The following is a 24,083-nucleotide window of genomic DNA, read 5'->3' as shown; positions in this document are numbered from 1 at the left end:
TAATCTGGCTAAATTGAAGCTCGGCAGAGCGCTTGGCGGTTTCTGCTCGGGCGGCCGCTCTCTGTGGCGCTGCCCGCTGAAGCTGTGGCCTTTCGCTGCCAGCTCCCCTGCGGCCTCTTGCCTCAGCTGGACGTGCGAGACTCAGCGTCGCTTTTTCGCCCGCGCTTGTGCCGTTTACCGGGCAGTCCAGACGGTTTGGTTTCGCTGGTGTATTATTAGAGGGGTTCTGCCATGACTAAGTCTCTCTACAAAGGGGATAGAGGCAAGTAAGCTGTGCTAATGAAAAGGCAGATGCTGAAATAATGAAAGAGAAACTCAGCTTTTCCATCTAAAAATGGCTGCTTTCACTGTAACAGTGAATGTTGTATAATAATGCAATAATGTGTCCAGAAGTCCTGCTATTAAAATTTCAGATCGCCAACATTTATTATTATCACACAGTTTTAACATACTGGATGTAATGTACAGCATTTCATTATTTAGATCATAATGAATGAACATGCCCTCTAATAGTAAGGTCATGACATTAAGCAGTAGCTGCTGCGTTGTGTTTGTGGGACCTGTGTGGCATTCCTCAGACTGTTGTGCTGGACTCTGCAGGAGTCGGGGACCCTCCCTTCCCTCCTCCCTCCTCTGATTGTTGAGCTCTGTGTTCCAGAGGAAATGGCCTGCTGGAAGAGGGTGTGCTCACTGTGCTGTGAGCGTGTCACCGGTCTGATTGTATTTAAATTCAGAGTGTCTGTGGTCATGTGAGCATGTGCAGAGGGCTACGGCTGCCCTATGTAAAGTCCTTTAGCGGTGCCATAGGGCACTTGTGCTGTTGCCTGCTGATGGTCTCAGCACAGTACAGTGGTGTTGACTTTCCAGGTAGGTCCAGCACTGTCTGTAACTGGACAGGTCCAGACAGACAAAAGCAGAAACAAACCTTCAGTCCACCTTGCAAAAAAATAATAGCCCAGTTCTTTATCCTTCATCTTGACTGGAAAGACTGCTTGTGTCAGAAGATTTCTCCGGTTCAAAAGTTTTGATTTAGCCTGGGCTTAAAGCCAGCTCAACCTTATTTCAAAGGCCAGTGTCCTCATCCTCCCTTAGAAAGCCCTGTGAAGGAAAAGGGGGGGGAAATGAAGCTTGTGGTTTAAAAATCCAAGTGGGCACACACACTGAGAGGCTTGTGGTTCCCATCCACACAAAAGGGAGGGGGGATTGACAGTGGCGTGAAGCGGCCCTGGTAATGGAGCATATGTTTGCAGGCCGCGTCTCTGCGCTCTCTAAGTGCTGGGTGGAGCGCCCACCGCGTAGTCAAATACACCACTTCCTGAGCTCCAGTGGCTTTTTAGCGCGTGCGGCCGTCAGCAATGAAAAGCAAAAGAAACGCTAAACGCGGTGCGGCGCCGCCTGTGTGTGCCTCAGCCGGGCGGCGACACCAGGCTGGTTAAAGAGGGAGCCGCATGCCCAGTGCGTCTGTAACAGGGCAGTATCAGGCCAGTGTCAGCCCTGTCTCCTGTCTCCCCTTGTGTCAGGAGAAAGCAGTGGTGAGACTCACTCAGGCATGTGATCTTTATGTAGCCGCCTCCATGCATCAGTGGAGGACACAACAAAAGCTGCTGTTTTCTTCCAGTGCAGAACCCTACCGGGGCACTTTTGCAGATTATGTAACGATCCGTGGAGAAGAACGTTTGGCGTTGTTCCAAATAGCGGCTTGTCTGTCATGTACGGCCGAGTATATTGCTAAATTAATAAAGTCAGGAGATTCAAATGTAGGCTATATAAAGTCAGCTGAAATTAAATCTGGTGTTCAGTTTGTTACCGTTTTGCTGAGTATTGGCCATCTATTATTTGTTTGGCTGTTTCAGTCCCTTTCACTGTTTTCTGGGCCCGCCCATTTGACTCATTACATGGTGACAGTGCAGACTGCTGTAACATTACTGTCCCAGCACTACATCTGCACTCGGCCTGCTGTCCAGCCTAGCATCCTGTGTGCCTCCCGCTTATTATCTTTCTCACATGTCGTTTTCTTATGTGGAGCTGTGCACCGGAGCAGTAAGGCTGCCTTTGGCCCAGGGTTAGAAGGAAGGAAGCGTCACACAAAGGAGAAGTTGCACGGATTCCGGTGAGGGCTCCATTTGTAACCGCTCAGTGGCGGTTGAAGGACAAATCGAGGCCTGGATGGGGAGTAAGCTCACTGTCCATGCTGTGTGGTGTGTTCTTCCATGCCCACTGAGCTGACCTCAGCTAGCTGGGGTAAAATAGGTGACACTGCTGGTAAAAAAAGAAAACTTGAATTTTAAACAAAACCTGAGTGATGACATGGCGGTAGCCACTTTCCTCTCTTCTCTCTTTCCTATAAATGTACCATACAGCATTCACGCTGTAAGACCTTGACATCATATGCTATTTCTGCTTTCCATTTTAGCGCGGAATTGTTGCCTGTCACAATACACTTATGAGCTGACCCATGTAATACAGCAAAGAAAAGGCAAGTGTAGTTACTTGTATACTAGGGCTTTGAGAGAATGAACAACCCTTGAACTAGGAATGCTGATTCAGGAAAAGACTAGACTGAAATGGTATCAGGGTTGATCATTATCCATTATTTTCATTCATTAAAGAATGCACAAGTCCAAGGACAGTGGGTGTAAAGAATTGGGAAAAGAGCTTCTCTCACTTGGCAGGAAAAGCAGATTCCCAGATCTCAAAAGCTGCAATATGTTTATAGTCAATTCCATTGCACAAATGGTGGCAACTGAGATACATTTGGTCATGTAGTATATGTGGACACCTAACATCTCACATCTTATCCAAAATTATGAGCATTAATATGGAGTTGGTCCATCCTTTGCTGCTATAACAACCTCCACTCTTCTGGGAAGGCTTTATACCGGATGTCGGAGCATTGCTGCAGGGATTTGTTTCCGTTCAGCCAGAAGAGCATTAGTGAGGTCAGGCGCTGATTGAGTGATTAGGCCTGGCTCACATTTGGCTTTCCAACTGATCCCAAAGGTGCTGGATGGGGTTGAGGTCAGGGCTCTGTGCAGGCCAATCAAGTTCTTCCACACCGTTCTTGACAAAACCATTTCTATATTGACCTCGCTGTATCCCCAGAGGCATTGCCCTGCTGAAACAGGAAAGGGTCTTCCCCAAACTGTTGGGGAAGCACAGAATCGTCTAGAATGTGATTCTATGCTGTATCATTAAGATTTGCTTTCACTGGAACTAAGGAGCCTAGCCAAAACCATGAAAAATAGCACCAGACCAAGGGGTCTAGTGTAGTGTATAGGCTGGTGTATAGAATAGTGTATCTCTGTGTGCAGAAAGTTGAGCTTTAAGAAGTTGTGACATTCCCAGGGCATAGTTTGGTGAGAAATAAACACCCAGGTATACCCTGGGAAACTGGAACATTGTGAACTAGTATGGCCTCAGCATTTTCCCATTGTTTCCAGATCTTATTTCTAATCTTAAAGTAGAGCCATCTTATTAAAATACCAAATACAAAGGCACAGAGTATGTTTCAGAAAAACTCCCCATGCAAAATACGATGGATGACCTAGAACATTTTTATCGCATGCCAGCTGTAAAAAAAAAAACCCTGACCTTTGAAACGGTACACCAAAGTACTTTTTATTTTACAACTCTCCGGAATACCGTTTTATGAGGGTCATGGTGTCAACTTTTATTCATGTTGTCCAGGGGCGGCTCTTCCAAGGTCTGCTCATTGAGAAAGGTGGAAGTCCTCCTGGGTGTGTGTCTCAGCTGTGTGATACTACCAGGCCACAGAGAAGCCTAGTGGTTCTTTCTGTGCGTGGGGCTTGTATTGGATTTTGCGAGTCCATTATCACAATGGGCTCCCATCCGCGTTATGTATGGGGCATGTTTCACTTGGGTCTGCTTGAGCCAGGGGACGATGTTCATTACATTACTTGACTTTACAGTCATTTATCAGGTGCTCTTATACAGATTGACACACATAAGGGGAGAACATCAGTGTAACTCTCAGGAATACAAAATTTGGTATCACCCGGAAAGCACAGAGGCCCATTAATAATCAATAAGTATAATCTTAACCTAACAAACATTTTGTAATCTAACTAAAGAAAGTACCACTAGACAGATAACTTATTTTTACACAGCTATAACTGTAACATTATCCAAAAGGAAATCCAAAGAAATAAAAAGACAAAGAAGGGTTATCTAGAGGGGGTCAGGGTAGCCATGGTGCAGTCTGAAGAGGTGAGTCGGAATACTACCGGCACCAGGTAATGCGTGGGTACTGTGCCTCCCTGCAGAGCAGGCAGCCAAAACACCTCCTCTGGTCTCCTGCACCTATGGAGCAGGTCACCAACACCTCCTCTGGTCTCCTGCACCTATGGAGCAGGTCACCAACACCTCCTCTGGTCTCCTGCACCTATGGAGCAGGTCACCAACACCTCCTCTGGTCTCCTGCACCTATGGAGCAGGGCACCAACACCTCCTCTGGTCTCCTGCACCTATGGAGCAGGCCGCCAAAACACCTCCTCTGGTCTCCTGCACCTATGGAGCAGGTCACCAACACCTCCTCTGGTCTCCTGCACCTATGGAGCAGGCCGCAAACACCTCCTCTGGTCTCCTGCACCTATGGAGCAGGTCACCAAACCCTCCTCTGGTCTCCTGCACCTATGGAGCAGGTCACCAACACCTCCTCTGGTCTCTGCACCTATGGAGCAGGTCACCAACACCTCCTCTGGTCTCCTGCACCTATGGAGCAGGCCCAAACACCTCCTCTGGTCTCCTGCACCTATGGAGCAGGTCACCAACACCTCCTCTGGTCTCCTGCACCTATGGAGCAGGCCGCCAAAACACCTCCTCTGGTCTCCTGCACCTATGGAGCAGGTCACCAACACCTCCTCTGGTCTCCTGCACCTATGGAGCAGGTCACCAACACCTCCTCTGGTCTCCTGCACCTATGGAGCAGGGCACCAACACCTCCTCTGGTCTCCTGCACCTATGGAGCAGGGCACCAACACCTCCTCTGGTCTCCTGCACCTATGGAGCAGGGCACCAACACCTCCTCTGGTCTCCTGCACCTATGGAGCAGTTCACCAACACCTCCTCTGATCTCCCACAGCTATGTAGTAGGTCACCAACACCTCCTCTGATCTCCTGGACCTATGTAGCAGGTCACCAATACCTCCTCTGATCTTCTGCATCTATGGAACAGGTCACAAGACCTCCTCTGATCTCCTTCCCCTATGGAGCAGGTCACAAGACCTCCTCTGGTCTCCTGCACCTATATAGCAGTATAAATTCACCTCCTCCTGTGCTTCCTTCCTACATGTCCCACAGCCTTATTGCCTGGGAGAGGGTGCATCACTGCCTGCTCCACTTAGACAACTGCTTATAATGTGGCAGTGATGTACAGGTTCATATAAGGTGAGCTCGGTACATGGATCGATTTTGTGACGGAACAGTATTTTCAGCGATGACACAATTATGAAAAGGCTGCAGCTGGAAAGCGCTCAGGGGTGCAGTTTGCTTTGAAAGCGCGTGTAGCTGCAAGCTGCGGTTTTTCGCGACACTGCTATGTTCTCATGCGTCGCAATTGTTCTGGTTTCGTAGCTCTATGGAAACCGCACACTTGAGCAGGAAGCAGGTGAGTCAGGGAGGGGGGCGGTGGGTGGGGCTGAGGACACAGTTTTATACCTGCTGCGCATAGCCAACTGCTCAAAACCTCCGGCAGGCTTTTTGTTGAAATCTCAAATTAAGCTTAAAGTGTTTTCAGTCACAGTAATTTGAGTTAAATGCAAGTTTAAAAATTTGAATCGCGCAGATTAGACTGGTGCACAATAAATTACTGTAAACATAAAAGACTCTTTAGCATCAGTGTTCATTCAGACCAGTCATTTTTTCACAAAATTGTCTCGCATTGTATGGACAATTTGATTTCAAAACTTTATTTAACGTTATTTTGCTTCTGATAAGGTCTCTTCGATTTATTTACCCTAGACAAATATGTGTGTTATTGTACTGAAGAGATTGGTTGTCGTATTCTCTGCTTCGTAGCAACATCGCTAAATTGAAATGTCGTGGGCCTCTGAAGCTATTATAAATTTTGGGAATGTGCTGGTCGTGCTGGTGAGATAGAGACACACACACAGAGTAGTGTAGCACTGAATGAGGATTGCCCCTGGAGCAGAGCTGCTCGGCCCCTCTCCTCTCTGCTCTATGTGTCCTTCCTGTCTGAAGGGAAACCGTGAGCAAGCTGGCAGGGCGGGCAGGTCAGAGCTGGATTACACGCAGACAGGACCCGAGGGCTCGTCCCGGTCTACGCTTGCGCCGAGCTCGTCAGAACCGCGCCTACCTCACTGCGGACATCTGTGCACGCTCAGTCTGCCTGAACCACTCTCCTCTTTCAACAGCGGGCCTGTTTGGCAAATCTTTTTCAGGCTAATTCATGTCAGCCATCATGCTCGCTGCAGGCTGCGTTGAGCCCAGAAAACTTCTCACATCGTGCATAATGGCTCCAGCGTCATTTCCTTTGTAGGGCAACAGTCGGTTAAACTGCACAAATTAAAAGACCTGTTTGACAGGTATGTGTTTGTTCCTGAACGGTGATTTACTTCCCTTTTCCACACGTCTCATTTAAATTAGACGGGAGTGCAGAGAGCTGTGAATGTTTGCTGTTGAGTCAGCATGTGCAAATAGTTATTTTTAATGAGGAAGGAAAAACGGAGCAAAGCATTTTTAGACCAAATCACAGGCTGCTGTACTGGCAGGTTCCTCTCAAAATGGAAAATGTTTTGTGACTGAAGGGTTTTGTAGGTAATTAGGACTGATATTTTGCTCATGTAACTCCGTTTTTAAGCATTAGCTTTTTCATCATGTTGCTTTCTGTATTACCACATTTAAAAAAAAAAAAAACAACCCAAATACCTCAAAGCAAGAAATGGTAGAAGTAAGCATGTCTAAACAGAAACCAGAGCAGATGAACAGTCCTGTGATGCAAATAAATTTTTTTAATGGTCTGACTGTCGCTGAATTTGTTCTAGTGGAATAATTATGTTATTGTGCTCAATTCAAGCTGTTTTGGAGTTACTTGAAGTGTATTTTATGGCTTTCAACCACAAACCCCCAAATACCCTGTACCTGCCACTCTAAAAAAACACCAGTTTGCTATAAGCTTCTCTAAATGTCTGAAATTTACTTCATCATACCCAAAAACATCTAGAGGGCCAATCGAAAACTAAAACTGAAATAATCATTAAAATTCAGGTGTAAAATCCAGATTCAGAAAGTTTGTTCCAATCTCGATTTGCTGATTAGCACAATTTTCAGCCGAGAGGTAGGATTTATTAATGAAATCAGCTGGCTCATGGGAGTTCATGGGTGGAAGAATCACATGTCAGGGCTTTTACTTTCTGACCACTGGATTTTCCACCGATGGTAATAAAGTCAAAGGACCCCAGATAGTGAACTTCCCCTTTAAGATTGAAGATTTCATATCTATTTGTTACAGACAGAGGTATTGTAAAGGTTGAATACTCCAGCTGCTCAAGCTATTTAAGTTAGATATGCTTTTTCTGATGTACCTAGTCCTAGAGTTTTGATGGGTGCAGTAGCTGGAAAGTTTTATTTCAGAACAGTCATTTCCCCCTCACACATCATGACATAACACTGCTGTAAATACAGGCCAGCATTTGAAGTAATAAAAGAAGTAGGTGAAGCCCTCATTATAACAAAATTATCCCAAATGTAACAACATCACACATGATTAGGTCAGTCTCTAATACTTGTGCATTTTTGTAGATGTGCGATCGTTTCCCCGGAATGAATCCTACAGTATGGGGCTGGCTTGGCGACGCTTGTCTGCGGCTGAACATTGCGTTGGGCGTGGGGTTACTTCTGACGTGCAGCCTCGTCGATAAACTAAACAGAAGTCCGCAGCTGCGGCCTGGGGGTTAGCACAATATGTCTGACCGCCTGGGGGTTAATGGCTGTCAGAGGCCGGGGGCCTCCTGAGGTATTTTTGGTGAGTCACAGAAATGGTTTTTGTGTAATTTGGGAGAACGGTCAGAAGGAATACATCTAGAGTACAGAGGAGAGGGGGGAGACTCGGGGCCGGTCCTAGGTGCTGTTGGGCACTCCTTCGCCTTTTCAGAGAACATTCCGGTAGGGCATGGCTGGGGAAACGGAGCTGTCCCTGAGCCCACGTCGTCGCTGCTCCTGACCCCAGGAGGGCCCTGAGCCTGTGCGCTCTGACAATGGCGCTCTTTGTGACGGGCCGAGACGCCTGTCTGACCGATTCCCAGCCTGCCGTGGGAGAGCCCCGCTCGGCATTACCGCACTCAGCCGCTCTGAAAGAGCTCCTGACACCAGCCCTGTGTGAGCGGCCGTAGAAAGATTATAATTGAGGGGACAGGAGAATAGAGCGGTGTGTAGTGTGTGTCTGTGCAGGGGTTTAACTGCACAGACACACACTACATACTGCGCCCCCTTCTCCCTCCTCTCTCCTCACCTCAGTCAGGAGTCCGGTCTCCTCCCCACTGCTGCCTAAATTGGATTATAAGGCTGAGAGATGATTGCCTGGATTAAGCTCTTTATGGAGAGTCCTACACAGGTCCCGTGTTTAGAGACTGTCAGACCAGAGAGCAGACTGCAGAGCGACTCCTTTCTGGCCCTTCACTCTGACAAGCCCCCAGTTCACATACCTTTGATATAAAATGGCGACAGATCTATAATTATAAATTAATACACATGGATACCTCAAATAAAGAAACACAACTTGACTTGGGTGTGGTCGTGAATGCAGGGGCAGCTCTTTAAATCATTTAAGCTAGAGAATCATTAACACGTGACATGACAATGATCAAAAATGCTTATCTTATCACAAAGTGGAAACGGGAGGTCAATCAGGGATGTGTTTATTGAGGGCTGGGTAATGATGTACTGTTCTATTTGTGAGGAAGGCTTATTTCACTGGGTAATAAACTATTACACAATGCACTGTATCACTTATAGCAAAGGTTGAATGTCAACATGTTAAAGTTAAGCCCCTCCCACAGACTGTCCTATGTCCATGAGCCTGTGGCCGTCCAGTCTGAGACGGGCTCATCTGACCCAGCACAGGAAAGACCACATTAGGTTTGGCTGGTGTGTCACGAGCAATGGGAACTAGCTAACAAAGTACACACACACACACACACACACACACAATTTGAGCAACTGTCCAGCTTCCATTTTAGTGCCTGTCCTGTTTAAGCTGAAGGATAACCGGACTGTGGTGAATTGTCTTTATACAGAATGTGTTCTTTACTGCCTAGAAGTAAGGCCATCTCTGAGCTGTCAGACGCTCCGCCTCTCTGCTGTCAGTCCTTTACAGAAACACAGTGAAAAGGGGTATTGTACTGAAATTGAACAATTTCTTTGTTTATTGCACCAGTTCAAGCACTGCATGCACTAATTAAAATAAGGAAGAATACTTTTCTATTTACAGTTTAGTTATTTACAAATACTTATCTCTGTAACGGTGTGGAAATGGACTCCACGGCAGCATTTCAGTCCTTCTGAGGGGGATTTGTTTGTTAAAGAGGAGAATGATGATGACCCCTGCTGCAGAGAGGGAGAGGGAGGGAGGGAGGGATAGAGAGGGAGAAGGAGAGAGGGGCAGCTGTTTGTACATCACCCCTCTTTAAGAGGAGCTGAGCTTGCAGACAGGACGTGCTGTAGGAGTGGAGTGGTTTCCTTGCAGGGAGAGCGGCTGTTTTGTGTGAGTGCAGCAGATTCCCAGAATTCCTCTCTGCTCCACACAGGCCCTCCTCTGTTGTTCCGATGGCATCCCTGCGAGGGCGGGCTGGCAGGATTAAATATTAGTATGGCCTGCCATATGTTCCCTGCTGGATTAGTTTATGGCAAGCTGCGTTTGGCAAGTCCAGTATTTGGCTACTCACTTAATTAAAAAGCACTCCTCAAGGAGGGGCTGGAAATTGGTAACCGTTTGGCTGAAGATTTAGTGGGTTTACCTACACTTTAGAAATACCCTCCCATGCTGGTTAAAGATGTAGCCTAGTCGGTTAAGCTATACTTCAGAAATACCCTCTCCTGCTGGCTGAAGTAGCAGTCGGTTCAGCTATACTTCAGAAATACCTTCTCATGTTGACTAAAGTAGCAGTCGGTTAAGCTATATTGAAATACCTCTGTTGACTAGTACAGCGTAGCTAACTCAGAATCTCATGTTGACTAAAGTAGCAGTCGGTTAAGCTATACTTCAGAAATACCCTCTCATGTTGACTAAAGTAGCAGTCGGTTAAGCTATACTTCAGAAATACTCTCTCATGCTGGCTAAAGTAGCAGTCGGTTAGGCTATACTTCAGAAATACCTTCTCTTCCCAGCATGCTGGTAAACTAACTATGTTGTAACAGGTTTATTTTTTTAAACTGCCGTTTGAATTGGATCCAATTGGTGAGAGGAGGAAACAGCCAGGTGCTTGGCACAGAAAAGTACCAAGGGAGGAACAGGGTGTCTGACAGTCTGTACCAGGGCTTCTCTGACCTCAGAGATAAGGAGTGTCTATCTTTAAGAGATACTAGGAACACTTTCTCTGTTGCACCTTTTTAGCATGTTTAGAAAAGTGAAAAATCTGAACTGGCCCAAAAGCTTTGTGATGCTTCTGTATAATGCAGTACTTTTATCACTATTCCTTTGTGGAAAAAGTTCCTCTTTTCCTGATGTGGAGGGGTGGGGGAATAGTCAACATCGTCAATGTAAAGACAAAGGGTGATATTTTAATGGTGCAGCTTTAGCATGCTATAAAACTAGAGTGAAATATAGCCTAGCTGCTGCAATATGAGCTTTGCATTTGATGATGGAGAAACAGAGAAGTGAGGAAAAAAGCCTGCATCACTAGAATTTCCATTTTTGGAGTAGGATTTAACTTTTTTATGGATGAATGTGTTTTTTCTGTTCAAGAATGACCAGGTGTGGGTGTAAGTGTAGGGGTGGGGCTGTTCAACTGGAATCTGCAACCTTGACTGAAAGTGTTTATTTTAATCATTCCCCTTTGGTACTCTCTCCTTACGCAGTGTAGCACAGATGCACTCATGTAGGACTGTAAAGAGCTCTATTCCTGGGGTAGCGGTGAGGTGAGTTGGGTTATGTCAGATGAGGAGGGGGCAGGACCTATGATTTCATATTGGGAGTGAAGGGACATGCTCTGCCCTGACATGCTCTGGTCAGAGGTAAAGCTGAGTTCTTGTACAGTCTGCATTCAATGGTTGCTGAGAAAGCCAGAGCAGTTGTTTTCAGTTAAAGTAAATGGTACACTACTCTTCTTTTGGGTTTTGGGCATTGGAAGATTTGAATTTCTCTCATATTCTCTCTACAGTTCTCTTCTCACTTATACCAATTATACCAAGAAAGGGGGGACCTGTAATTATTCATGTGAGCAGGTTCCTTCCGTAAGTTCATTTTCTGGGGAGTGTAAATACTACAAGAGTGTTCAAGGGTTCCGGGAATGGAGTCACAAGCGGCTAAACAATGGCCATTCAGTCTCATTAGCAGGTAAATGGCGGGTGCAATGAAGCTGAGCTGACTCAGAGCAGACCCCGGGGCTGTGTCCTGTAGCCGTCTGCTGGTATTGCTCTCAGAGGGGGAAACTGACTGCCTCTCCACCACAGACCAGCCGGGTTGTTCCATGAGCATTTTCCCAAGCTGCACGTCTAGCTCTATTCTGAGGCACTGAAATGGTGGAAGTAGACTGGTGCTCAACAGCCAGGACAACCACATGCACGTATAGAAGGGATCATCTTTCCCAGGGAACTGAAATAATGACTAACTCATAAAGCTGGAGAGCTGTGCTCTAGCTCTCTTTGCTACCTGAACAAGTGCTTTTATGTTTCCACTTAAATGTATGTTTGGGGCCCTTCACAGTGTATTACATTGTAAGCTTCAATTGCTGTTAATGAGTGAACTGATACGAAAGCTGACGCTTTTTTAACACTTGATGAGTGTCGCTGGGAACATCAAGAAGGCTCATTAGATTAAATGGGGCCGACGTGCAGTTAGAACAAGTCCGCCCTTCTCTTGCGTGCAGCGAGGCCAGTTAACTCTATTAGTGCGATGTAGGCTCTGTCGTGCCCAGTCCATTAGTGCAGCGCCCTCTTCAGTGGGGATGTGCCGGCTGGACGGAGCAGCTAGTTAGCGTCCGGTCTGTGAGGCCCGACGCGTCTGAAACATCACGTCCAGGACCGGGCCGGCACCGAGGAGCCCCTGGAACGATGTCCGATTTCACAGCAGACGCCTTTCTGCCTCACGGAGCAATCGGTGCCGTTTCCATCGCTCTCTGACTCAGCTGGGTTGGTGCAATAATATACCCACCACCTTGTCGCAACCACCAATTACAACACTGGTCAATACTCTGCACAGCCGAACTCAAAGGCAAAGCATTAAAAATGCTTTTCCCCTGCTCTTTAATATAGGCTAATGAGATTAATAGATGAAGTGTGTGGACTAATCAAGTGCGGTCAGCACTTGATTTATTTAATGCTTCGTGCGTACAATTAATCATATGAGTAATTACTTTGAAATGGTGGTTTGTCTGCAGAACAGTGGTTACAGAGCACAATGAAAATCTTTGATCTTGTCATAATTTACTAAGCACTACAAAATCTTTGACGCTTAAAAAAATTGTTACTTAAAAAAATAAAATAAAAATAAAAATCTATGGAATCTGTGTCCATTTTTAACAGTGGAGGCAGTTTAATTGGTTCTTCGTGGCTGTGATGGATTCAGATCACTGCATGAGCGCTGAATCACTTAATTATTCAGAGAAGTAATTGGTCACAGGTGATGAGCAGACTTCTGCTGAAAATCAAGCCTTGCGATGATCAGTCTGGCTGTGGCGATGTACTGACACATTTGAGTACTCCGATATCTTCTTGGCAGTATCTGTATGGATGTGATGACCCCGTATCGCAGTTTAATTGCCCATCAACGAGCAGTATATCTTCGAATGGCTAATGTTTTAAAGGTCAAACTTGTGCCCTGCCTTTGCTGTCAACAAGACACTGCCTAGCAATGAATTGTTGCCATGGTGTGTTTGTCCCCATCCACACTTGGACAAATTGTCTAGCTAATTAACTAACGATTGCAAATCAGTTATAGGGTACTTCTCTATTTTGCATTCTTTTTTAATGAAATCCATTTGATTTTGGTTCCACCATCACCACCAAAAAAAATAATAATTCAGGTTAGGTATTTGAAAAAAATTTTCTTCATGTTCTTATTTTTGTACATTGAAGTAGATAACAGTAATAGAAAATGTATAACAAATATACATTTGTTATTGTAATATACTAATGGTGATAACACACACACACACACACTCCATTCAGTGTCGTCACTGATCTCTGAATTTACATAGTCAAACTGAAATCTATTAATGCCTGGTAGCCTGAACTAAATGCTCAGATGTACCTTCATTTAAAAAGTACGTTTTTTGTTAAATGCAAATATTAATAAGATATAGCCTGTTTTGACGTTGTGTGTGAAAGCATCTTTTCGGATGGAAGCCCTTGATTAAAGCCGGTAGTACCTGTAGGCTATGTTTATCATTTTAAAAATAGTGAAACGGCGTACTTAATATATTTGATGAGCTAATGGCTAAAATAGATTCTCCTGAGAACATAAACGGCCCGCTTTCATATTCAGGCCTGAACTCACCCTGAGACAGCTGTACGTGCTGGCCACAGTTCTGCAGCGTGACGAGAAGCTGATTTCCTGTGTGTATGATTGTGCAAGCAGCACTGCAATGTTGACTTCAATACAAAGTATCAGTGCAGCATAGTGTAAACTTATCTGAGACTGTACAGCTTAAGCTAGAAAATCAGTCCTTATGTTCAAGTGAATCAAGCACATCATAATAATAGTTGTTCCTTCTTCACTAGTCTTGACTTTTCTTGTTCTCTCCGATACATGGGATATATATAATTTTGAAAGCAGTAATTCAGTGGTGGTTTTCCTTGTCGTCTTTATTTTATTTCTGAGTGGAAAGTGGCATTGCTGTGCTGTGTGGGAGAGTGAGGCCCGTGGCTTCCTGAGGGGGAAAGATCACATACTTTGTGTGTGAGAGACAGCACAGCTAGCTCCTGTTCCACAGCCCTGTGTCCTCCACCAGCCACGTCCCACACATTTACACAGGGGGTGGAAGAAGTGGCTGGAACATTCCTCTAAGGACGTTATGTTTTCCCCATTTCTCTTTTCCACCTGTGGGCGGACACGCGTGTGCATAATGCAGCGTATGTAGGCGCAGTCCTTTAATGCCTGGGCTGTCTGCGTTCTCCAGCCCTGCGCTTAATGTGCATAGGCAGGAGTATACAGTACATGCAGGTGATTGAGCACAATGCTGCCTGTGTGTGTCTGTTTGTTAAGAGACCAGTAACTCATGAGAATCTGCATACTGTTTGAATTTAGTTTGCTGGCGCTGGTTCCCGGCTGTAATAAAGCTGTGGCTATCGTCTTTTGCTGTTTAATACTGTGTTCCTGCACCTCGGTTGTCCCCAGTGACAGTGTATGTAATGGAAGTCCTTTCTTGGCATGTGTGTTCTGTGCCAAACATAACCGTTACTGCTTCCTCCCTGTGGCCATTTTGAAACAGGAAATAGATGGAAACTGCAGCGAAGAGGGGAAGTTCAGGACTTTGACTTTCGGTGGAAAACCGAATGCTTGGAAACTGTCATGCTATGACACAAACTTACAGTTACTTTGGTCATTTGGTGTTCAGCATTTTTGACAGGTTTCTTTACGGGACTTTTTCATTGCCGAGGCAGGTAAACATTAGCTTATCAGTAAAGTCATGTGCAGCAGTGGATCCTACGGCAGAAAGATGGAGTGCATGTCAGCAGTGCCCGCGGGTGATAAGAAGCAGTCGAGCCCTTTTCGGCAAGCCTCAGCTCGGTCCTTTTTTCCAACATTAACTTTTACGGCGCCGCCTTCTGCCTGTTTATTGGCGATAGATTCTCGGCGGGCGTGCGACCGGGCGAAGCGAACCTTTGAGTTGTGCGGTGGAGGTGCTGAAGTGAACGCTGACGCGGTTCTTTTAGTCACGCTCGTAAATCTGCGTGGGCCCGGAGTACAGGACAGCAGTCCTCCCAGGCAGCGGCCTCGCCCTCAGATCAATATTTACTCTCATGCATCAGTGCCTGATACCAGGCTGCTCTCCTGGGGCTGAGCCTCGTGTCACTATGAGATATGTAGATTATAAGATGTGTCTCTGTATAAGACTGATCTTCTGGGTAAAATATAGGCCTAATATCTGTCCTATTGGATCTGCTTATTTGATCTGTATTTTAAGTTTATATTTAATTTCTGTTTTATTATTATTATTTAGACACAGACCTGACTGCCGCAGGGTGGGAGGTGGGTGGAGGGAGTAATTGATAATTGTATTGCAATGTTGTAATCCTGTGAGTATATTGTACAAAACAATAAAAAGTTTATCACACACGAAGAAGAGACGTGCAGCGAGCGAGCGAGCGAGCAGGAAGAGCAGCGTGGGTCTGGGGCTCGGGGCAGCGGGGCTGGGTGTCGGAGGTCCGCGGTGTCCCGTCCCGTGGGATCGGAAGGGAGCAGACGGCATTGTCAGGATCCTGACAATAACAGGACGGGAGGAGCGGGAGGATTAGGCCGAGCCGGGGACCGCACGCAGCATTCCTGCCGCGTCTCCATGGATGCGCCGGGGGGCTAGGAGAGCCCTGCGCTTGGCTGACATTTGCGCAGGTCGAGGGGGCTTTTGTCGAACGCCGCGTCATGGTAACCCAGCTGCTGCCGGACGCGACGGCGTGAACCCCGAAGAGCTTCTCGTCCTCCGTCCGACGCGCCCGCGGTTGTGCCGGGGTACGGGCCCGCCGCTGGACGCTTCTACTGACCCCGCGGAGGAGAACGTGGAAATACATCAATAAATAAAATCACACCTGACAAGAGGAACATGCTACACACTAGAATAAATCACAGCAAGCAGTTCAGCACAGTTCAGACTAAAAAGGTCAGACAGTCAAATGAGCTGTAGTGGAAGGAAGAACGCCAAAAAACTGTCACTTTTCTGACTGGCTGAGAAGGCTGAGAAGAGTTTGAGAAGCATCCACATGAGGGTGCTTTAGGGCTAAACCGGGCCTGGCTCACATCCTGTGTTGAATCGCACGTCTTAGTTTGCGTATCTGTAGATAAAATCACTTTTGAATCTTAAAAGGCAGGGATATTCAGGAACGGTCCACTTCTGAGCGGGAGAAAATACGACAAGACCGTTTCCCAAAATATCCAGGAGGTAGCCGTTTGACTCCCTTGAATTCTGGCAGGCAGAGGAGGCTCTTTCCTGGACGACAGAAAGGAGCAGCGTCTTCCTGTTGTCTTTGAACGGAGAGCGGAGCCCTGGAGCCGCTGCTCTTTGTCCTCACGCTGGACTGGAGGAAGCAGGGAGTGGAGGACACAGCTGCCACCCGCCTCCCAAACTGCAGGCCTCAGAGTCAGCACAACACAGGCACAGAAACAGGCTTATAGAGCCGTAAACCAGAGGCCTGACAGAACAAAGAAATAGAGAAAGAAAGCAAGAGAGACGGAGAGAGATGAGGCAGAGAGAGAGACAGTGGCACACACTCACTAATGATTATCACTGAGACACAGCGCTCGTTCAGTCACCAGATGGCCCCGCTGAGTACGGCTCATGGCATTGCTCCTCAGTTATATAAATATTGTATGAGGTTAGTGTGATCGCACTTTTATTGAGCCATTTGTTACCTGCCTTAGCGTCGGTTCATCATTCGGACAGTGTTTGTCTTTAAGGAGAGGCTCTTTCACTGGCTGTCGCTGCCTGAGAGTGCCCTGGAGTGGGGAAGACGGCCGTGTCACGGCGTTGCACTGACCTGTCTGTCGCTTCTGTCCCCGCAGGAATCTAAAGAGGAGCTGCGCCCTCGCCTGTGTAACATTAAGAAGGGAGAAGGGGGCTACGGGTTCAACCTGCACAGCGAGAAGACCAAGCCGGGCCAGTACATCCGCGCCGTGGACGAAGACTCACCTGCCGAGAAGGCCGGGCTCCGGCCTCAGGACAGGATCGTTCAGGTACCGTCTGCCCTCCTGTACTGGCCGTACGCTCTTTATGGCGCTTCAGACATGCGTATAGTACAGTTGGAAATATGTGTGTGTGAGTGTGTGTCTGTGTGTGTGTTCCTGTTTCTTTGGCAGCAGCAGTACGTAGATGTAACTGGACTAAAGCACCTGTTGAATAATCCCATTACGTCAGCCTTGGAGCGGCCATGTTTGTTTCCACGTACTGACCAGCAGTAGGTACTGAGCTGAGCCTGTACCAATGCGCGGAGCTTTTTGTTGTTGTTGTTGTCGTTGTCGTTGTTTCAGCTCACCAGACGGTGCTGTAATGTGTGGGGTCTAATCCACTTTGCGCTGGGCTGAGTTGGAAGACTGGGATTTACAGAAGGCCCATGGGAGTGCAGTCCTTTTACGTGGATGTGTGGACTCGGCAGGCTGTCCGTGGAGCTGTGGACTCTGCTCTCTTTGGCAGTGCTTTGAGCCAACAATCACAGCCTTCCTGATATCAGTTCAGCTGCACAGAGCCTGAACCAACAAGAGGCAGGCTTAAGGTTCAGAACCTGAGGGCAGTCCTTGTTCTTCAGGACATTATATTGGTCTTCTCGGAGTTCGACCTTGACAAAACCAGTTAAGCAATTTCTGCAATTTGTTACCAAAGTCTGAGAGCGAGTTATCTGATCGGGAGAGCCTGCAGCAGATCCAAGTCAGCTGGATGACTTGAAGGAGATAACTAGAGACATAGTTGGAATGGTTTCTGCTTTTGAAGAATATCCTGTTTGCTCCTGTGTGTGCTGTCAGAAGAAAGCTTAAAGAGAGGGAGGGAGGGGAGAGAGAGGAGGAGAGGGGGGTGCTCAGAGGCCTGGTAGGGCAGCAGAACAGGATGAGAATTGAGTTGAGCGTGAGTTGAACCCCCCGACTGGAGAGCGTAGCGTAGCCCCCCCGCGGTGTGGATGCTGCATGTACCGGGGCAGGGAGAAGCTGTCGCGGTGTTTGCCGCTCCTGTATTGTTTGCTTTCCTCTACACGCCCCGTCTAAAAGCGAAACACGCCCTGCTCCCTGCGCGTTCCCAGGGTATCCCCCCCCCCCGCGCCCCCGTACAGGAAGCCCGGCCGCCGCAGGAGTTGAGGTCTCCGGCCAGTGGAGCTCCGCCTCGCAGACAGCGTGACAATGGGCCTGCGCTCTGCTCGGACTGCGGCTGCATTACCCCGCGTCGGGCGCCGCTGGAGCCCAACCCATAAACAGCAGCGCAGACCGCCGTGTTGACAATCGCAATCAAGGACAGGGGCCTCGCTGCCCCCGGTGGAATGCCGAGGGCAGCGCAGGGCAAGGCGCATTCCTTAATGGAATGGAGCCCTTTCAGTGTGGAATGCCGTCTTTTGTTCACACTTATTTTAGTGGCCTGAAGCGGCTGTGACTGCGGCTATGAAAGCACTAAATTAGCCACTTGTTTTACTGCTTTTGTCAGATCAAAGATGCACGTTAAGAGCAGACTGAGAGTTGGTAGGGTTTCACAGCGCCCGTGGTGTTTTCTGAGTGCAGGCTTTCAGACTCTTTAGATTTCTGTTATTAGTCAGCAGCAGGTGCAGCTCATGCCCGCTCTGCGTCTGTGTTTCAGACCGAGCCTCAGTGAGGAGCGAGGAGCGCCCCTCCTCTCATTTAAATGTCAAAGCTTCGCTGCTGTAGGTCACAGCGTGTGGAAGTTACCATTTTCTGCCTCAGGGGTGATATTTTCTCACTGCTTGATAAAAGCTGAAGTATTGCAAAAACAGCAAAAGAGGCAGGTTTCATATTCCATCATACACACACGCGCACACACACTTCCTCTCTGTCTCTTTCTCACGCACACAATCCCTCTCTTTCTCTTTCTCACACACATTCCCTCTTTCTCTCTCCCTCAAACACACTCTTTCACATACATACAGACACCCTCACTTGCTCTCTCTCTCTTTGTCATACACACACACTCCCTCGTGCTCACACACACATGCACACACACGCACAAACACACACACACAGTCTCTCTCACGTACACACACTCCCTCACACACCCACTCTCTTTCACACACACACACACACACACACACACACACAGTCTCTCTCACACGCACACACACACACACACAGTCTCTCTCACACACACACACACGTTCTTTCTCTCGCTCTCTGTTTTTGGCTGCCTTTAAGCTCACACAGTGTACTGGGACTTCTGGGGCCCCACCTCAGGCTCTCTCCCATGGGAATGACCCCGTGCTCCAGAGTTTCCCAGGGGACTTAGAGCAGCCAGCAGTCAGCGGACAGAGCTCTCCTCTGAGCGCTGAGCTGGCCCAGGGCACACATTCACTGCGCTCTGCTGCCTGTGCGCCTCCTCCACGTCACTTCATCTGCCTCCCTGCTCAAAGCACTGACTGACACATGGAGAAAACGGGGAACAGGGAACTTCCTCACTCAAAGTTCAGTAGAGCTCTGCTTCCCCACTCTTCCTACAGTTCCCACAGAAGGATATATTACGCAGATATCTTGCGTGCACGCGTGTGTGCACAGGCACATAATGCTGATAGACTGCACACAGGATTTTCCTCTCCCACTATCTGGTACAATGTCTGATACCATTGGGAATGACTGGTGTCTTGTGAGACTAAAGCAACTCTTCCCACAAAGTTCCAAAGATTAACTAAGTTTTGTGATAATGCCCTCTTTGGGGGGTGTGCATACTGCATAACCTTTATGGAGAATTTGACGGAAAGTGTAATGTCTAATAAGAGTTAAGGCAATAAGTATTATATAGCCCTCAGTAATGCTTTACATTAAAAAAGCACTTGTATTGCATTATTACGCTGTATGGCAGCACGCGGGTCGTCTGAATTATTTAGTCTAAAACAATGCACCTTGTATTTTGGGCTTGCTTCAGATGGAAATGAATGAGATGCCAGTGTTATTTCAGTGGACATATTAGATATAGTCTAATGTTTTATTTGGTTTATCCCTAACTCTGCTGCTTAGCTTTAGGCTGCTCATCTAAAGCATTATTCAGAGAAATGTGTGTTTTCCTCCCTTTGCTTCAGTTTATCTTTTTTTCCCAAGCCTGCTCTCACTCACTGTAGCTCATTTATCTCTGACAGTACCCATGTCACGGTGCCCACATCACTGCTTACATCACAGTACCCATGTCACAGTGCCTACGTCACAGTGCCTACAACACAGTACCCATGTCACAGTGCCTACGTCACAGTGCCTACAACACAGTACCCATGTCACAGTGCCTACGTCACAGTGCCTACAACACAGTACCCATGTCACAGTGCCTACGTCACAGTGCCTATGTCACGATGATGATGTCATAATGCCCATGTCACAATGCCTATATCAGAGGCATGTCATCTGGCAGTGAATGTGACTCAGTGAGACAGGCTTGTGCAGTGCGGACTAGTGTTGCGCAGTGAAATGCAGTTTCGCGCAGTGTGTCTAACCCCTTCCTCTGTGTGTGTGTGTGTGTGTGTGTGTGCAGGTGAACGGCATGTCGGTGGAAGGGAAGCAGCATGCTGACGTGGTGGGCGCCATCAAGGCCGGAGGCCAGGAAACCACCCTGCTGGTGGTGGACCCCGAAACAGATGCCTTCTTCAAGAAGTGCAAGGTCACGCCCACTGAGGAGCACCTGACAGGTGAGATCAGCTGCGTGGGAGGAGCATCGTATTCAAATAAGAATACCCTCAGTTATTTTCTTTCTGTTCTATTTAGTATTTATATTTAGTGCAGCGCTCACAAAGAACAAAGTTGTTACAGTGCCCCATCTGAGGAAATAAGCAGTCATTCCACTTGAGGAAATAAGGAATGGTTTTGGGTCTTCAATAATTCAGTGTTTCTGAGTAGAAAGTCTCGCTGGGACAGACAGAAGGACGGTTTGGCGCTGGTCCCGGTGCAGCTTGGGGAGACGGCGCTCCTGTCCTTCCTGCGGCGCTGCCGTCTCTTCCCCTCCGTTCTCACGCTCTGGTGGCGGAGCCAGCGCGCTCCTTGCCGGCGGTGGGCGTGTCCTCAGCGCGAGCGGTCTCATACGATAGGCTCACTGACGGAAAGTTAAACATTAAGCCCCGGGCTGGTGGCCGGCAGTGCTGGCTCTTCACAGCCTTGTTCAAAGTCTCTCTTCAAGAATAAGTCATGCTAGCTGTGACCATGGCAACGGGGTAGGGGGTGGGGGCGGGGGGATTGGAGGAGGAGGGGGGTAGAGGCAGCAGATTAGTGAGATGAGTGACATTTATTTATTTGCTTTTCTTCGTTTCATAAATTTTTGTTCATCACTGTAGCTGTGAGCAGATCGTAAAGCTCAGTCACGTTTACTGCTCAGGTGTGAACTGTAAAACGAAAGACGGCCATTGTGTCTGTTATTATTACCATTAGGCTGTGTTCATTATCGCAGTCTCTGCATCTGAAATGGCAGAGATACAGATGAACTGGTCCTGCATAGAGGGCTGGTCTGTTTGTGTAGTACGTGAGTCAGACTGCGGGTATGCTGCCCCGATTGAACTTTCCTATGGTGCCATGGGGCACAAGGAAGCTCGTGTTTTCAGTGAATGTCTGCCTGGCAGTTAGGCCCCTATTAGATTTCAGGTACTAGAGGCTGTGATGGAAGTCTGGTTAATGCCATAGATTCAATCTGCTGTTTCTGGCATTTTCATTCACTGGCTAATATTTAACTGAAGATGGGACATTTGCCCTGTTGCCTCGCCTCGTCTTTGTGCTAGCACAGGCCGGTCGATCACGACTACGGCGTGCGTGCAGAGAGCCGTCTGCCCCAGCCCACTTCCTGTCAGCATATCGGCTGCCGTTTCCTGTTAACTCGGCACGTCCTCATCGGCAGCGAGAGAGACGGCGGCAGCGCTGCTCTGTTCTGTAGCGTCAGAATGCTCAGAGCAGGCTGTTTTTATCTGATCAGCTCCGCTTGGTCTGCTTTCATTTGCGAGTTTGAGGCTTCGGGTGTATTTTAGCTCACCAGGGGCTGAAGGTGGACTGCCTGGTCCCCCTGAGCCTGTGGCTTTCGGATAAAATAAGTCTCAGACTCGTGCCAGAGCTGTCTGAAGGCAAACGGTTTTACACATCGCTGCTCATTTCTTCAATATGTGCTGAGTTACAGCAGAATTTATTTCCCCTTTCTTTGATACACTCCAGAGGTGGGCGACGTGGGCAGTGTCTGTTTCTGGTTTTCATTCCAACTTCTGGCCTTAATTACTTAATCCCTAACATTTACGCCGTGTTATGTTTTAGCAACATTTCTTGATAAACATGAATGATAGCTGAAGTCTGTTCTTTTGTCCCAGTATGAAACATTTTACTGTGATCTAATCTATGAGTGAACCAGTGTTGGTGTTTATAGCCAGTTGGCTCATTTAGCCTGGGTAATTGGTGGAAACTAAAACCTGCATACACATCGGCCCATTTTATTTATTTAATTTATAGGCATTATTATTTTATATATATATATATATATATATATATATATATATATATAATTTGTATATTTTCCTATATGCTGTGACATATATATTGTTGCAGTACGTAGATATAAGATTAAACATATTTTTAAATATATTGATTTTCAGTAAAGGTGGAACCCGTCTGCTTCTGTGACTCACCTCACACTCATACTCAGACAATCATGACAACAACTGCTCTGACGACAGAAGCCCATTCAGGCCATTCAGACTCATTTATCTGCAGTATATTTAAAATACAATCACGCAGTACAGTCAGCGATATAATCAGTGTTTGAGGGCAGGCCTGCGATTTGCTGAGCAGGGTTAGATGGAAGAGCGAGCCACTGGCCGTGCCCTGTGACACTGCCACAGGTGTGCTGGCTGTGGATCTGCTGGTGGATCTGTGACTCTGTGTTCATTACTGTCCACCGGCCTCTCTCTGGAGCTGGAGGCCTTTCCTTCCTCCAGGCTTATTTTCCCTGTGTGGGTAATCTGTTAAACCCCTGCTGACCTTCACCCATGACCTTCACAGAAGCCCTTTAGAAAACAATCTAGCTCCGTTTTAAAACTAAGCGTGGAAGCTTTCAGTTCATTTCTGTTTCAGTGCGAGTGGGTCTTTCCAGCGCACGGTTGCTGATAAGGAGGAGTTAGTCAGTCTCCCGTGGGGGCTAATGTGTTGTGTTTATTCTGTGTTTCAGGGCCTCTGCCCGAGCCGGTTGTGAATGGAGAGGTGGAGGACACGGTAAGGCGCTCGTTCTTTCATTGCTGTGTGTCATTTTCAGTGTGCAGTGGAACCCTGGGAGATGCAGTTCAGGGTTACAGTGCCTGCTGTTGAACCCTGGGAGATGCAGTTCAGGGCTACAGTGCCCGCCGCTGAACCCTGGGTCACAAATGGGCAGCGGGAGCTGTTTTTCTGCGATGTGAAGGATCATCAATCTTGCATTGTTGGCGTGCTGTTTGTGGACTTTGGGCTCTCTTACGGAATCTTTGTTCTGGGGGAAAACAAAGGAACTGAAGACATCCTGAGTGGCAGGGGGAGAAGGGGCTGCTTCGGTCCCGCTGGGTGGCAGAGGGCGGGGCTTCCTAATAAGCAGACTTTTCCTGAAGTGCAGGAGTTGACTGAGTGGTCAGACCTCTGCATGTTGCAGCTGTAGCTCAGAGGTCCTGACATGGATGAGTCTCCCAGCTGGTCCATCAGGGTGGGGTCAGAGCTCTGAATTTGGGTGCAGGTACCTCACACACGGAACCCGTGAGGCCAGCCAGAGCCCTCAGTGCGGGGGGTGAGTGTTGGGTTATACTGCTCAGCTCTGGCCTGGCTGACTCACAGAGCTTTTCACTGGTCCCATTCCTGGCCTCATTTACCGATTAAGTGCCCCTGCCACAGATCTGGTGCCAAGAGCTGGCTCTGTGGGGGAGGGGTTTGGGGTATGGGAGAGGGGTTAGGGGTGTGTGTGTGTGTGGGGGGGGGTCTGAGCTGAAGTTCTGTTTTGTTTCAGACCTCAGCTCTCAGTTCACTGAAAAAAACAAATCACACACAAGCCTGATTACAGGAT

The 24,083-nt window shown here is 47.7% G+C and overlaps 1 protein-coding gene across 1 annotated transcript in view; it reads left to right on the top strand.

The window, feature by feature from the left end:
* The window catches only part of nherf1a (NHERF family PDZ scaffold protein 1a), a 35,822-nt gene that overhangs the window by 6,562 nt on the left and 5,177 nt on the right, over positions 1-24,083 (top strand). The window contains exons 2-4 of the mRNA XM_064323194.1: positions 16,910-17,080; positions 20,571-20,724; positions 23,229-23,272. Coding sequence (XP_064179264.1) covers positions 16,910-17,080; positions 20,571-20,724; positions 23,229-23,272 — 369 coding nt within the window. The remainder of the gene's footprint in view (positions 1-16,909; positions 17,081-20,570; positions 20,725-23,228; positions 23,273-24,083) is intronic.

This window comes from Anguilla rostrata, chromosome 2 (genome assembly GCF_018555375.3).
Source record: "Anguilla rostrata isolate EN2019 chromosome 2, ASM1855537v3, whole genome shotgun sequence".
NCBI lineage: Eukaryota > Metazoa > Chordata > Actinopteri > Anguilliformes > Anguillidae > Anguilla > Anguilla rostrata.
Note: the sequence above shows the minus strand (reverse complement) of the source record. Positions and strands in the feature narration are given on the sequence as shown.